This window comes from Anoplophora glabripennis, unplaced genomic scaffold (assembly GCF_000390285.2).
Source record: "Anoplophora glabripennis isolate ALB-LARVAE unplaced genomic scaffold, Agla_2.0 scaffold30, whole genome shotgun sequence".
Taxonomy (NCBI): domain Eukaryota; kingdom Metazoa; phylum Arthropoda; class Insecta; order Coleoptera; family Cerambycidae; genus Anoplophora; species Anoplophora glabripennis.
The window spans coordinates 589,776-605,615 of NW_019416226.1; the positions used below are offsets into that span (position 1 = coordinate 589,776).

Below are 15,840 nucleotides of genomic sequence, written 5' to 3' on the forward strand. Positions count from 1 at the left end.
AATTATATTAAATCGAAGGAATATGCAAAACCGCTCACTTACATAATCTCATTCAAGGTTCGGCCGCTTAAGATTCAAATTATATTCACTTTTTTTTACAGAATGGATGTGTGTGTAAATTAGCAGTCATAACTTAAACCGTTTACATATATAACAGCATAATAAGCATACTTAAGCGTATGGAAAATATGTCCGTTTGAAGTGCTATGCACTACGTTAATCTAATGCAGCCATTATGTCGCTTACGTAACCTCGCGACTTGTTTCTTCTGCCTGCCATTGAAACAGCGTTCTTTTGAGAAAGGATTTTTTTATTGTTCCCCGATGATGTTGTAAATCCTGCAAATGCGTTTAATGAATTATTTATTACGTTTGTAACTTTATAGGCCAAATAGTAAATGGTGTCCCAAAAGTAACGCAGGATTTGAATTGTGCGCCATTTAGGTGCGGAGAGTGTGTAGCTGAGACTGTGCCTAAATTACTTGGAAGTTTCGATGGAAGGAAAGCCCCGAATGAAACAACTTTGAAGGGATTAGTTTATTCGGTTGCAGACAATAAAAAAATAGTCCGGCCTCGTACTGGCCGTTCAGCTGAATATATTGCTTTGGCTACTTCAGCCATTGATATGTGAAAGCGAGATAAAAATTTTCTTAAAAGTAGTCGAATATGCCAAATGGGTGGCACAGGACATCTGTCCGGTGGCAATGTCTACCCTTTAATATATCTTTAAAATTTTTCCAATTTTTTAATTAATATTTTTTCCTCATATGGAAACCTGCGTTTCTTTTGGTTGTACACATTTATTTGTTTGTAGAAAATATTCCCCAAAAAGGTCTTGTCGGTAATCATTTATACCTACTGACTTTATCGCATTTTTAATCTCATAATTCCGACTATACAAATAAAAATATACATAACTGAATAATAATAATATTAATCTAGGATTAGTGCATTCTTCGAATTCTCGGAGTTGTTAATTTGCATTTAACTAACTGCTTACGAACGGAGATTCGTGTAATTCCGTTAATTTTTTATTTTATCAATCAGCAACGTCTCGTAAATATGCCCAAGTGTTTATTAATAAATGTATCGCATAGTATGTACTGCGTGGATCAAAGATCTCGTACAAGTATTGAACTGTTTCTAATTGAATAATTCAAAGGGGTTAACACAAGTCGCTTGTCACGAATAGTAGGCTAGGGTCAATCATCTATAATTGATATATATGGATGTAATAAGTTTGCGACCAAACTTATTCATGTTCCCCATTACATATGTGAGGGGAGAAAACATCATATCTCAGTTCTTGTTTTCTTACGAACCTGTCGAAAATTTATTAGCTCCTGGGCTCAGTTTTTTTTTTGTTCCAGGACGTTAACTTCAAAGCATGCCCCTTTGTGGGCTCAGAAGACCCCAGATGAGGGTGGTAGGGTATATTCTGGCCTTATGGTTCTTATCAGGACAAGCAGTGGCCAGTAGGCATAACCGAGGACATAGAGGGAGTAACCAAGAGAGCAACAGTAATAACGACGATAAAACACCTCTTTCACCTGGAGGGTAAGTTTTTATTTTGGTAATTTTATTATACTCGAACTTGTTTTATTAAACCGTATGGCGGAAGGAAAGTAAAAAAGGAACAAATAAACACTACTAACAATTTTGAATTAAACACAACTTTCTTTAATAAAAACAAACACCTTATACCATGCACAGTAATGGCTGATGTTGTTCTACTTTACATGCCCCGGTGACAATAAGTAGCGTAGTAATATTTAGCTTTCGGCAATTAAATATTTGTGTTTGGAATTACATGATTATTTTAAATCGTTAATGTTACATGTTTCTTTCAATAAATATATTTGTGCGGCTCTCTAAAAAATTTCCTATACGTAAATATTTATTTAAATCTGAAAAACAAATCTTCTGATAATTCAATTTTCACAATGAAGGAAACACAAGAGTTTTAGATGACGGTTAAGAAACGAAACAAGTAATTTTAACGCGAGCCGTAGGATCTATAATCCTTTGGCTACTGTACTGTAAACTGCTATGAATTAATAAATATCTAATACAAATCCAATTTGACGCAGCAATTGCAGATTCCTTATTTGTCCGTTTATTTCTTAGTACATAATTGAAATTGTTCAAAATATTTCCTAGAACCTTTTTTCGAGGTATATGCCCGCATATGTCGTTGTTCTGTGCAGTATGCTCTTCAAATTACATTTACGATTAATTTGCGTTCGTGTTTACTTCTGTTTTTTGTATAGTATTAAGAGAACATCGTACGTCACCATTATTCCAGTTATCAAATATCTTTGTAAATAAGTTCGAGTTTAATTTCAATTTCGGCATCTGCCCGTACAAATCACCTGCTTCTGTGGGGTCCCGAAATTATATTTGGATTCAATTTAGCACCAGAGACGTATAATTTCGCAATAGCGGCAATTTGCACGTAGAATATTACGTTTTGGTCTTCGAAGGAATTTAGGCAACGAAACCATCATAAAAATAAATTGCCATACAACCGAGTTTGTATCGTTTATTTGATCATTATGACTGTTGCATATCTTGCACAGAACTGGTAATAATTAATTTTTATGCGGTTTTCTCATCTAAACTGCCTTCTGTAGATCTTTGGGTACTTGGATTTTTATAAGAATTCAGTTCTGATGTAAGATTTCCATACAATTTTCCTTTTGTCAATCATGCTAAGCACTTTACTCTTTCGGTTTCTCACTCTTGACATAATATAAAATAATACTTCATTACATTCTAAACAGGATCCCAGCACCAGTCTCATTTGAATATATAGTATATTAACACGTGTTGTGGTGGAATGTGACATAGATTGAATGGTATATTAACTCTATAAATTTGAATGAAACGTATTTTGTAATTATCTCAGACTTAATTGGTACCTATATTCCCATTTGGATCTAGGAGTATAATAATGATACCGCCGGGGTTATCATGTCAGTCGAATACATAAACTGCAAATAGGTCAGGAAGTCGTAGGTTTTTACGAGCTTTTTAGTAGCTTGGCCGCGTCAGTGGCGCATCATCACTGTGGTATATTTATTGGCGATTGCTAAGGCGATTTTATGAATAAAACCTCATAAGCATGTGTTCAAATATAAACCTTGAATATGGTTTTCTTCTAATATTTTCGAAACGTATTCGTAAATGAAGTTAGAGGTGAAAAATTGGAGTTACCTAAAAGCACCACAGGCAGGTTAAAACTGAAGTTGTTGGGTAAATACTACTAAAATTTGATATTTCAAAGTTATTTACACAAAAGTGGACGGTTTTTGAGTTTTTTAAGACTACAGAAATTTGATGCAATATTTAAACAGAAAGCGCCGGAAAACCATCTTGTTAAAAGTAAAAAGAATTTAACCAGTGGTAATTTTTCCGGTTACGAGGAATATCCATAGTACTCAATTTTTTAAAAATCGAAACGGCAGTTTTTTTATATATTCAGAAAGGTACATCAAACCCTATTTTTTGACTTAGTCGCTTTCAACCTCAATGCACTTTCTAAGCCGAGCGATGAGCTTTCTGATACCTTCGTCAAAAAAAAATCACCCGCCCCTTCTCGGGCCCATTGTATCACGGCACTGTGAACCTACCGTCGATAGAAAACCTTTTTCTATCCATAAACACCTTCAGAGAAGAGAAAGGATGAAAATCAGGAGGTGCCAGGTCGGGGCTGTGAGCGGGGTGGCTGCTGACGTTCCACCCGCGCGCCATTATTCCATGGCTAGAAATTGGCCTCAATGATTTGGGATCGAGGGGGATTATCCCTCTTTATCCTGCCTCATCACGTTTAGGCCTGGACAGCCTTCGTAGGTGGGCCCCATCCGTCGTCTACCCCGACCGCAAATGCGGCCGGTGTAGGCGCTTTGTGGGACCTCCTTTTGTCCTGGCTGGGCCCCGCCGGCTAGGGCCCTTTCTNGGCCTGGACAGCCTTCGTAGGTGGGCCCCATCCGTCGTCTACCCCGACCGCAAATGCGGCCGGTGTAGGCGCTTTGTGGGACCTCCTTTTGTCCTGGCTGGGCCCCGCCGTCTAGGGCCCTTTCTTCTGGCGCTCTTCTTACGATGTTCCAACCGAATGAATAGTTGCTTTGAGGCGTTGACTGTGCGGTGACCTGCATTGTTATACAACAAGCATACTCTCTTCTTTAAAATTCCTCTTCTTTTGTTCTGTATTGCCCTTCGGAATGTTTTCAGGGTTTCACAGTACCGCACAGCATTAATTTATCCCCCCTGGGACAAAAACTCAATGAGGAGAATCCCTTTACGGTCCCATAATTCTGCAATGATTTTTCAAGTCGAAACGATGGTTTTGAATTTTTTCGCTGATGTGAATACGGAGATCGCCACAACATTGATTGTCATTTCATCTCAAGGGTGTTTCATTGCCAGTTACAGTACAGTCAAGAAATTCCAGTTCGAAGCGCTTGAGAAATTTCCGTAAAGATGCGATTCTGTTGACTTTCTGTTGACCCGTCAGCTGTTTTGGTACCCACCTCGCGCACAATTTTCGATAACCAAGTGTTTCAGTAATGATTTCATACAGAAGAATTCTGGAGATTTGTGGAAACACTGCGTTCGTCTCGTCCAAAGCAAATCGACGGTCGTCACAAAGCATTCCTTTGATCTGACTACTCCTTTGTTTATCATGAACATTCGTTCTGTCAGCTTTATACTCACAACACTACTTGTCCACAATAATACGATTCATCACACCATTCCCATAAACAGTTTCGATTTCGTTATAAAACTGCCCGCTTTGCAAGAAGAAACGCTCCTCACCTCTCAGCTGGCGGAATTCGGAATAGTGGCACTCATTTCAACACGCCACTACAACAACAATTCTCAAGTGACTGAGACAAATTAACGTGTGTTCTGCTCCCAACACTTTGGCCTTGAATGCCAACTTAAACAAAAACCACAGAGCATCAGTCTCGATACTCTGTGGACATGCCTCGTAATTAGTGAAAAGCGTTTGGAGTACCTATATTCAGCTACTTATTCCTGTTGGATGTATCTTCAAATAAGTATGGCCCTATTATTCCCATAAAAGGAAATCGTACACAAAACATTTACTTTTTTGAAATGATGTTGCTTTGATTTTCTAAAACGAGGATTCTCGGCACTCTAATATCGCAAATGTTGCAAAACAACAATGCTATTTGTAGAAAAAATAGATTCGTCCGAAAACATAACCTATTGATGAAAGTTTCTTTCAATTCCAATCCACAGATAAAAATCGAGGAGTTTCGTTTCGCCGCCTGCCACTAAAGTGTGGTTGAAAACTGGGTTGTGGCAGAATTTTATTTTGTTTTTTATGTGAGAGTTTTTTACAACTCCTAAGTTTCTGAGCGTCTCCTTGGTAACATCATAAGATATTCATTCAGTGACGGTAGAATATCTAGTTTTTTTTGCCTCTGTGGTTTCAAAAGTGACCCTGTTCTGAAAAATGTTTGGGCTATGGATTAAATAATTCTTATTTTAAACAAACAAAATTTTATATAAACAATATTTCTTTCTCATGACGGGGTAATTGACTTTTTCCTCATATCAGTTATATCCTCTGCAACCTTTTAATAAACAAATTTTGCCGTAATTTGTAATTCCATCATATTCTTTTTCTTACTTACATTTTCAGTTCTCCCACATTTTAACGCTGTGTCGATTCTAACCATGTAAATTTGTAAATTATCAAAGTGGGCCAATTTTGCCACAACGACAATAAGCTCAGTTTATATTTTCATATTTTTTTAATTTTCTGGACACCTCGTAGGTACATGAAATGTACTTTTTCCATAGCAACCCCATTTTAAATACTAGCAAAACTTTTTATCGACTGTGCTTTTTCCCTTAATCTTAATAATCCGGGCAAATTAGAACTATTTGATGCAATTAGTTTGAAATTTGTATATTAAAAAATCGCCGAGATAAGAACCCTAGATACCGCTTTTTTTTTGTTTTTTTTTGTTAATAACTTTGTTATTTTTAAACTTAAAAATCTGAAATTTACACAGACGCGAGATAATGTAATTACCTTTCGATCCTCTTTTACCGAATTTCGATATCTTGACATGGGCAGAAAATATACGCGCTCGCGTTTTCAACTTTATAATTTTGCAATAGGCCGCCATTTTAAAATTGGGGGTCCGGATGGCGGGTATTTGTTGAGCACCCCAACAGTTATCTTTTCCTGTAGCTTCATTTCATCCAATTTCAGTCAAATTTGTTCAATTTAGTTCATTCTGAAAATTTTGCATTTTTTTTCACCACAAATTTTGCAATGTAAAAAATTTTGTTGCGATCTTTCGCAAACGCCTATCCTTGTGGGAAATTTCCTCAGGAACAAAATCGATAAGTATACCTCATGTCTATTAGAGGCTTATTTTCGGAGATATAAGCGAAAAACTGAAAGAAGATCAATTATTTTTTTTCTTTTGTTATAAACAATATGACGCTCGACCTATACAAATACACAAATCTAGGCTTTTATTCTCTGTATTTTTTACTCAATTTTAAGCACATAAAATTCGTGTTAGGCCCGATTTTTGAAAAAAAAACCTAATTCACCCGGACTATAAATAAAAAAGTGATTTCCTTTTATTCACTTAAACCGTAGACATATACAGGGTCGGAAAGTCCCCATGGTTCATCGGTCGTTACGTGAGAGCGATAAAGAAAGTCATAGAAATCCGTGCGACAGAGAAAGATGGCTATAATGAAGGCGTCTAACAGTCACCGCCCATTTCACCCTTCCACAAATAAGAAGTGGATCTTATTTGTGGAAGGGCGAAATGGGCGGTGACTATTAGACTCCTTCATTATAGCCATCTTTCTCTATGGCACAGATTTCTATGACTTACTTTGTCGCTCTCACGTAACGGCCGATGAACCATGAGGACTTTCCGACCCTGCAGATGCGGTCGAGAAACGCGGCCCGCGCCTTATTAACAGTAAATAAAACAAGTCTTCAGAATAAAATATGCCGGCGTAACTCTTCGGATTTTTATTAAGGGATGTTCAAAGATTATTTAAGAATTTTAGCAACAAAAAAATTGCAATTTTTAATATAGTTTATTGACGTTGAAAATGGTTAAAATCGCGTTTTTTTTCGAACAAAAAATCGTTAATCTCGAAAACGGTAGATTTTAGAGAAAAGTTGCATAGGAACTTTTTTGTTCAGGATACCCCAAAATACCTAAAAAAATGTATTTCGAGCGAAAAAAAATCGAAAATTACGAATTTGTTTTAAAACAATTGTTTAAACAATTTTTGACCATTAGTAACGTCTGGCGACATGCGGATATGTTTCAAGGGTAATTTTTTTAGTAAGATTATGAAAAAAAATCGAATGAGAATAATGTTCCTAGCGGGTGCGACGATATACCCTGGACTAATAGTGTAGATTCGATAGTTAAAATAACCATAATTAAATTGAATCAAATCACCACACCTAGAAAATCAATTATCGATAGCAAATCTCTTATTTGATAATCAAGTAACGTCGACGCTCATCTGTCACCGATTCATCAACGCGTATTAGTAACTCGTCGTCCTCGTAGGGCACAATACTGGATTTATCGACGTGGTTATGTTTACATAGTGACTGCATTTAATCGATGAATGATGTCATTGTGTACCCTGAGGTGCACATATCGATATTTTGCAACGTGCAAGTTGTGATACCTGCTCTGTAAGATACCCGCACAATGCTTACGGAAAATAATAAAAAAAACAGTTCTTATGAAAGCGTAGAAAGGTGGTATTCATGGGCAGCTTTGTGCCATTTTTTTTATTAAGCAAATATCTGTGCCCCTTCAGCATTGACTATGTTAAAAGAAAAAATAAATGCCATTGTACAGAACAAAAAATGATATAGGAGTATTTCGTTATAGTTTTTAATAATGTTGTGTTATTGCGGGAATCTCTAAGCGATAGCGAAGGTCAAAGATACAAATTAACCAATCGATTGATGTAAGCGCATTGAGGAAATATTTTTCTCACAATGTTTACGTGAAAACAATAACGCTTTGAGGAAAAAAATAACTTCATTTTGTTGGCGACGTCTAAGGAACGTTATTTAGTGACTGAAATCGGCAAAATAAATTAACTGAGTTGCAGAAAGTGTCTAGAATCGCTTTCTCCACCCGCTTCACCTTCAACGAAGAAATGATGAATATCTGCGACGACAATAAGGCCCTGGGTACAGTTGCATGTACTATTTAGCATATCTCCACCACGGCATAGCTGGCCCGTGAAAAAACCTCGAATAATCTCGCACAATTAATCATTCAAACGTATTCCCCAGTCGATGATTATCTCGCTTGTTCCTTTTGGGTTGCACTACCTTGCAGATTAACGCCTGGTGGGGAATTTATTTGCGTTGCGTCGCAGAAATGTTGGAAGCCAGTAGCTGCATACATCATCGGGATGCCTCTTGGGAATATAAATCAATTGGATTCCAGTTTATTGCTGAATTTGCGAAATGAAGTGGTCACAAATTTCCAAATATCGAGACATATTCTTCCCTTCACGGAAAATAGTTTATATATAGGAATAACATTATTGTCCATAGAAAATATACAAGGTGTTTCTCATAAGAACCGACACAAAGTAAGCATGTAAGGGAACCCAAAATATGGTGATTTAACACAACTTACCTTTATATAAGCTACTCCCTTGAGAAATAGGCCTTGAGAGTGGGGTTTCAAATTTCGAAAAAACTCAATATCTCAGTTACAATTAAATTTAAAAAAACCAAACGGTACACGGTGTGAGTGTACCAAGAGCATTAATCTACAGTAAGTAGAGTTCAATTGAAGCATTTTAAAGGGATGATGCACCATTAAAATATGTCAGAATTTTTTAACCCGCAGGCGGACTTAACAAATTACAACTTTATTTTATGGGGAATTTAATTATAAAATTTTTCTAACTCTTGTTAGTTTTCAAAAAAAAAACAGGAATAACTAATGATAAGTATTGTAGCTGTTATTTAAAATCATCAAAAATTCAGAAGTTGGTCATGAATTTAAAAGGCGAAATTGAAAGAAGGGTATTCGATGGACCTCAGATTGGAAATTTTCCGGAAATTCAGAATTTTGACCTGTTTTTTGAATTTTCCCGAAAACTCAGACCAGTTGGGCCAAATGGCAGATTCGGATTTAGCGGGAAAAAATACATGGAAATACATGGGTCTGAATACCAGATCCGATCCTTTTTTTTGTGGGGCTGTGATTGGAGAAGATTTCCAAATCGTGTAATCCCCCATAGAGAAACATTTTCCAATGTTGAAAGACGGGCTGGAGAAACAGGCAGAGCACAAGACGAAGAACTTATTTTGAATACAATTGAAGATGACCCATATATTAGTACTAGAATTCTATATCGACAAACTAGTATATCGCAAACTCCTGTGCATCGAGTGATCAGACGTAATCTACTACACCCGTATCATATCCAAAAAGTGCAAGAATTACTATCGAATGATTTGGTTAAACGAGTGAATTTCTGTCAGTTTATTTTACATCAAGCCATTAATTTTCAAAAAAAAAAAATTCTCTTTACGATGAAGATTGTTTCACCCGCAGAGGTATATCAGTATTCCGAAATAATCCCTCATTCAATAAGTCCTCGACATTTCCAACGAGAGTTTAAAATAAATATTTGGATCGGTGTTATTGATCGGTATTTAACTGGTCCAGTCATTTTACCGAATCGACTAAATGGCGAAACTTATTTAGAATTTCCTCCAAAACACTGTACCGGATCTACTTGATGAGGTGCCACTACAACCCCTTCATTTTAGTAACATTTTTAGAAACTTTTTAAACCACCAGCATCCAAATAAATGGATTGGAACAGGAAATAATTGCCCACAAGTTTGGACTTCACGATCACTAGACCTCAACAAATGTGACTTCTTTCTTTGGGGAACGTTAAAAAAATTTGTGTATTCCTCGCTTGTTGCGTCTCAAGCAGAAATGTGGAATTGCACTACGGATAAATGTACATTAATTAGAAACCAGCAGTTATTGGATAGAATAGGTAAACGGTTACATTTATTAACTTGAACAAAGAGTACATAATTGTTTCTGATATTGTTTCTCTTTTCAATAATTTTTAAATTTCTGTGTGTTAGCAAGAGAAAAAAGTTATGAACAAAACAAATTTTAAGTTTTAGATAAAGTGCCCTCTAGCGGTGCATAATGAAACTTTTCTCTAACTGGTCCAATAGTCGGTGTGCCAAATGAAAAACTAATAGAACTTGAATTAAATAAGTTATTTAAATAGAAAAATTAAAAAAATTAAACTTTGACAAGCTGTAACTTGCAAGCAATTGACAATTTGAAAAAATTTTTCATTATATACTGCTATTATCTTAATCCGTAGAATCACCTCCCGGAGTTTCCTGACGGACTTTCAGAACACCCTGTATACTGTACATACTATTTCATATCCAATGTATCTCTCTTAATTGCGAATTGAATTTTAATTGAAAATAAATAAACTAAAATATCCCGTACCGATCCAATTATTACCTCCCTGAGACGGCCATTGGCCAAATTTCCTACAAAAAGACGTTGTATATTGTATCAGCTACATCTTTTTTTAATTTATCCCTCTTAGGTCCGGTACTTTGAGTCTCTGTTAAGCCTTGGTTAAGTAATCACATGATTACACTGTACATATATTTATTTTTTTTTATAAAAGTATATTCACAGTCTAATCGCCTGATTAGTTAATCAAGTCTTAATCGAGACTCAAAGTACAGAGCTTTAGTTGTCAAGTTGTTTATAGGTATCCTCGAAAATAGAACAATCACCTTCCGAACAAGTTGATGGTAATTTTTAAAAAGACATTTTTCCGTGTTGTAACTTTGTTTCTCTCCTATTTTTCTTCTTCAAACTATCGAGGAATTGTAGGTCTCCCTCGCGTAGGAAATAAAAATGTGGATAAGACGAAGCTATTAATGAATGGAGACGATTGATGTGTTAAAAGAGAAAAAAAAACGTACCGTCTCCAGGGAGGTCTCTCTCGGTGAACATGTCTAATGCAAATGGTAATCTTTTAGATGTTGGCTCGATACATCGTGACTGCTTCCTGTTAGAATGTGCGTTCGCTCATGCTTTGCATAAACACAGAAATCTTTAAATTGAGTTGGGAGCGACGTCAGGTTGTTAATCGTTCCAAACTACAGGGTGTTTAGTGTACATTAAACTAATTCGTGTTATCTTCATGTCCTCCAATTTTATATCAAAAATGTTAATATCCATTTTTATGTTGTGAAGTTTGTACGCTTTTTCGAACTTACAACTTCCGTTGTGTTTATGGATATACCTACGTATACGTACATGTGTGAAGAATTACTTTTGACACCCTGTATATGGCTTATATCTAGTAGATGACTTGCGTGAGTGGCTTCAGCATCTTATGGGTAAATGTTGACATGTAAAAATGCTCATAGAATTATTTTATTTATCTGACACTTGCCTAGTTTACTTTACGCTTGTTTGTATGCACATCATATAAGAGAAAGAACCATAAAGCCCTAGAACCCTTCCAAATCGATCTCTTACGTAAAACACCATTGGTACTTCAGAATATTGAATTTGTAATTTTTCATACGATTTAAAAACAATACACCGTTTTAAGACGACTTTGATGACTACGAAAATATGTTTGGCACGAATCTGGACTGCCGGTGGATCCGAGGAAGACAGTTTATTTATTTTATTTTATTTTTGTTACTTAAACTGTCAGCGACATAACTTTCTGCAATTGTGGCTGATTTCCACTCAACATGTCTCTTGATTGCTAATACATCAACTCTATTGTATTAGCCAGTAACGTTGCCGATGTTCTTCGGAATGAATGTCCTGTATATGTTTCAGGATGTTCTAGTTTCAAAAACTGTGCAATTTTATTAAGAATCATAGAAAGGGTATTCTTGCCGACTGGTTGGTTGAAATCTACCTGCTTGATAGCGCATAAATTGCGTGAAATTTCAGTTTTAATTTGCAACCTAATGGTATATTTCTTGAGAATTTCTAGGTGAGAAACTAGAAGTAACTGTAAACGTACGAAACATACCATTTTTAGAATCTGGAATTGTAACTACAATAATGTCAACGAAATTTTAAAATTTTAGAAATCGTTGACTTGTTCTTTTGTAAAAACGTTTGACTTTTTAGGTGTATAGCCGTCATTTTTACGTTTCGAAAATGGCGAGTTTGCAAGATTTCGAATAATGTCAAAATAAATTGATTAAGAAATGTCAAAGAATAAAACCGAATCTTTATTTCATGAACCATAAAGAACTGTGGGAGCAGATAAAATGTTTACATTTACACCACGCAGCAGTTAAGTATAATTTACCAGTCTCGGACTCTATTGACAGCCCTCGCTCCGCTCGGGCGCAAAATCGTCCTCGACTGGTAAATAATACTTACCTCATTTATGGTGTAAATAACTATTACTTAACTACCCTATTCTCTAGTATCGCAAATATTTGCCACCACGGCAGGTACCGGCGTTATCGGTGAGAACGTCTGTTTATCGGCACTTGCGCGTCCAGGACTTGGTGCTGGTATTTGTAGAGGAGCGCCAGGAGCGTTGACTTTCCCATTCAGTGCTTCGAGCACCACTCTTGGTCTTAATTACCTCTTAGGGGCAATTAGTTTCAACTTGTCCCGCTAAGTATTATTTATGTAATAGTTAAGTACACGCTGCCCGGGTATCTCGATTACAATCTACATATGCATGTGTGTTCTGTAATATCGATGCGGTTCGGATAAGCTCCGCGAATAGATTCAATTAGTTTATTGTTGTTCCGTGAGGCTTTCGGTACTTGTAATTAAGGTATTTGTTGAAAGGATAAGACAGTGACTGTTCCCTTTCGCCTGTGGTCGGTTACTTATCAGAAAAACGGGGCAATGAAACAAGTATTTCATATTTTTCAGTATACATCTAAAATAATTGATATTCATTGTCTTATTACGTAGCAATTAGTAGATCTTGCGTTGTACACAGCAAAAAAAATTGTTAATTTTACTGTTATACGTTGAAAATTTGTGAGAATTATTGCTTATTTTTTGCTTAATGAACAATAAATGAACATATCGTTGCATATAATGCAAGCATGAAAATAATTTGGAGTGTACAGCATGTAATGTCCAGAATTCGACACTGATTAATGAACCGCATGGTCATCGGGCTGACGTTCGATCACTGCCGATGCTGAATCCGCTAGAGGTTCTGTTGTGAAGTCCGCGCTAGATTTGGATAATTTTGATTTTGCAAAACTACCTCTTTGCGGATTACGGGTGTCTCCAAAGGGTTGTGGTGCTGAAAATAATTTTTGTTAATGTTGGCCCTAGCTTATTAAATTTTTCCAAAATTCGAAAGATGGGTGAAGATTTTCACGCATTCCTGTGCTGTTGACGGCTTCTGGGAGATTAAGGATACGTGTGGTCAACGTCGTCTGATACGGCTGATGAATTTTGGTGGCAATCATAGCTTCGTGGCGACTTGGAGGGAAATTCGAAACATGCGTGAATATTCACTAATTCGTAAAAATACAGTGAAAATAAAGAGAATTAAAGAATAGTAACCTTATTTCTGAAAATTATCATACTACAATTGCACTATGTCATTATCTATTTAATCGTAATTTTTTTCAGTTTTTCATGAAAATTTACAAGTACGGTAAAATTTAGATTTGTTATGCGTATGGCTACGCACGTTTCATAAAATTTTCAAGAAAATTGGGCTCGTAGATGTTTAGTTTTTGTTACAATGGACTCGCTACTTATTGACCCAAAGTTGAACCTTGAGGAACCCCGCAAACCCGTTATACATTCGTCAGGTTCTTGTTTTATTTCAACGGAATTAATATCGCCGACTGTTCGTTTTTTATTTATTGGCATAGTTTATGGGAATGGCATTATTCCGATCGAGCAGTGCCCCGTAATGGGTTTCCTATTACTGTTGCCTATCAAATAGTGTCGTTATTGTTCTCACACATCAGAAAGCCATTAAAGGAGGAGGTCGAGTTGCATAGCCCGTTGGAGCGGAATCGATTTTCAGGTGTTTCAGATAGCGGGGCATTGTTTCAGGGCCCGCTTATATCCTATGGCACATTTAACGCGACTTGTCGACTTGATAGGCGTTCGGGGAGTGATTTGTTGCCGACAGGGCTGGACCTAGGGAATTTTTTACGGGGATTTCTCTTATCTTCGGTCATTCGCTGCGCAAATACATTTTAGTGATAACTGCAGTCTTATTGTTTCAAGACCTTTGAAGCTTGTTTATTCAACTTTATCTTGCTTATTAAACAACTACGCAAAAAGTCAAGAATAGGTAAATATACTGGCATTACGTAACAAAAGGTGCGAACATATTGAGGACTGCTGGAGTCGGGAGGGAGTGACAACACATAAGCATCTCCTTGAATGAAAAAATCAGTAAAAACATTGTTTACTGTATTAGCCACAACATAAGTTTATTTATTTGTTCAAAAATATATTATCCAACGGAATAAAGCCCCAATTGCAGGATTAGATGATTCAGAAAAGCGAAATGTAACACCAGGATCAGTAAATTGTGTAACTATTTAAAAATGGTTCACCAATTTTTTAAATATAACATAATTTTTCATTTGCTTATATTGAGAGGTAGATTATTATTATTGGAACACCAACTATTATCAATGCTATCAATAGAAGATTTAACTTCCAAAAACAATTGAAGATCGTCCGTATAAAATCAAGGCATTTAGTTAGATCATTAATAAAAATAACATACAAGAGTGGCCCTAGAACTGAACCTTGGGGAACTCTGATGATTGATAAAATCTATCTGATTGGGAGCCACGATATTGTGGCAACTAGTACCTGATATTGAAATAAAATTTAAACAAAGATAACAGGACGGAGTAGATATTATATTATTTCAGAATTTAGAAAAATTTATTTTCCGTACCCAAAGCTTCAGTAGCAAATAGGATTTCCTCAATAAAATTTGAGTACGTATATGTGTATTTGTTCTGGTTAATGCTTCTATTTCTTATTTTTTCAGAAGATATACCGAGTGGTATATCTATTTTTATATATATTTATTTTCTTTATTTTTATTTTTTTTAAATTGCAAGTTTTTTGTCGTCTTTTATAATGGTGAAGCTGTGCTGAAAATTAGTACAGGATTTTTTAAGACTATAGTGAAAATTAAAAATTATGTCGCTGGAAGAAATAACTTCTGATTGTAGCAGGGATGAATTTCCAAAAGTCTACTACAACGTCGTCTATCTGACGTAGTCTGGGGCGAGTCCGGCCCTGTCATTCCGCTCAGTTTGTAATATCTGGCTCGTTGGGTTCGCGTTAGTTTATCTTATTCATAATTAGATGGATGTAATTAGCAATTCATATTTGTACTCTTTTCATTCGCCAGCCTGCCGCATTATGAAGTGGTCTGGAGTGGCGCCTAGCAATTTTTTCCGTCTTGTGGGGAACTGATAGTGGTAATACTATAGTGCTAACGGTTGTTGCAGATGCATATGCGCATCTGGTGACGGGAAAAAATAATTGCGGTTCAAAATATACAAGGTGTATATAACAATCTTAAAAACCTGGAATTATGAGGAATTTCGTAGATCTGGGGGGAATTTATCATGTTTTCGTGAAATTTCTTAAAATTCTGGTTAATATTGACTCCGAATGTGACTAAGTTATTCTGTTAACGTTTCTATTTCCGTTGCTGTTATATACAGGGTCCCATACTTCATAAACAAGACTTGAATAAGAAAAAAGTT

The 15,840-nt window shown here is 36.1% G+C and overlaps 1 protein-coding gene across 1 annotated transcript in view; it reads left to right on the top strand.

The window, feature by feature from the left end:
- LOC108913084 (fibrillin-2-like) overlaps window positions 1-15,840 on the top strand; it is a 117,965-nt gene that overhangs the window by 13,316 nt on the left and 88,809 nt on the right. Inside the window, exon 2 of the mRNA XM_018718562.2 lies at window positions 1,370-1,556. Coding sequence (XP_018574078.1) covers window positions 1,387-1,556 — 170 coding nt within the window. The 5' untranslated portion in view covers window positions 1,370-1,386. The remainder of the gene's footprint in view (window positions 1-1,369; window positions 1,557-15,840) is intronic.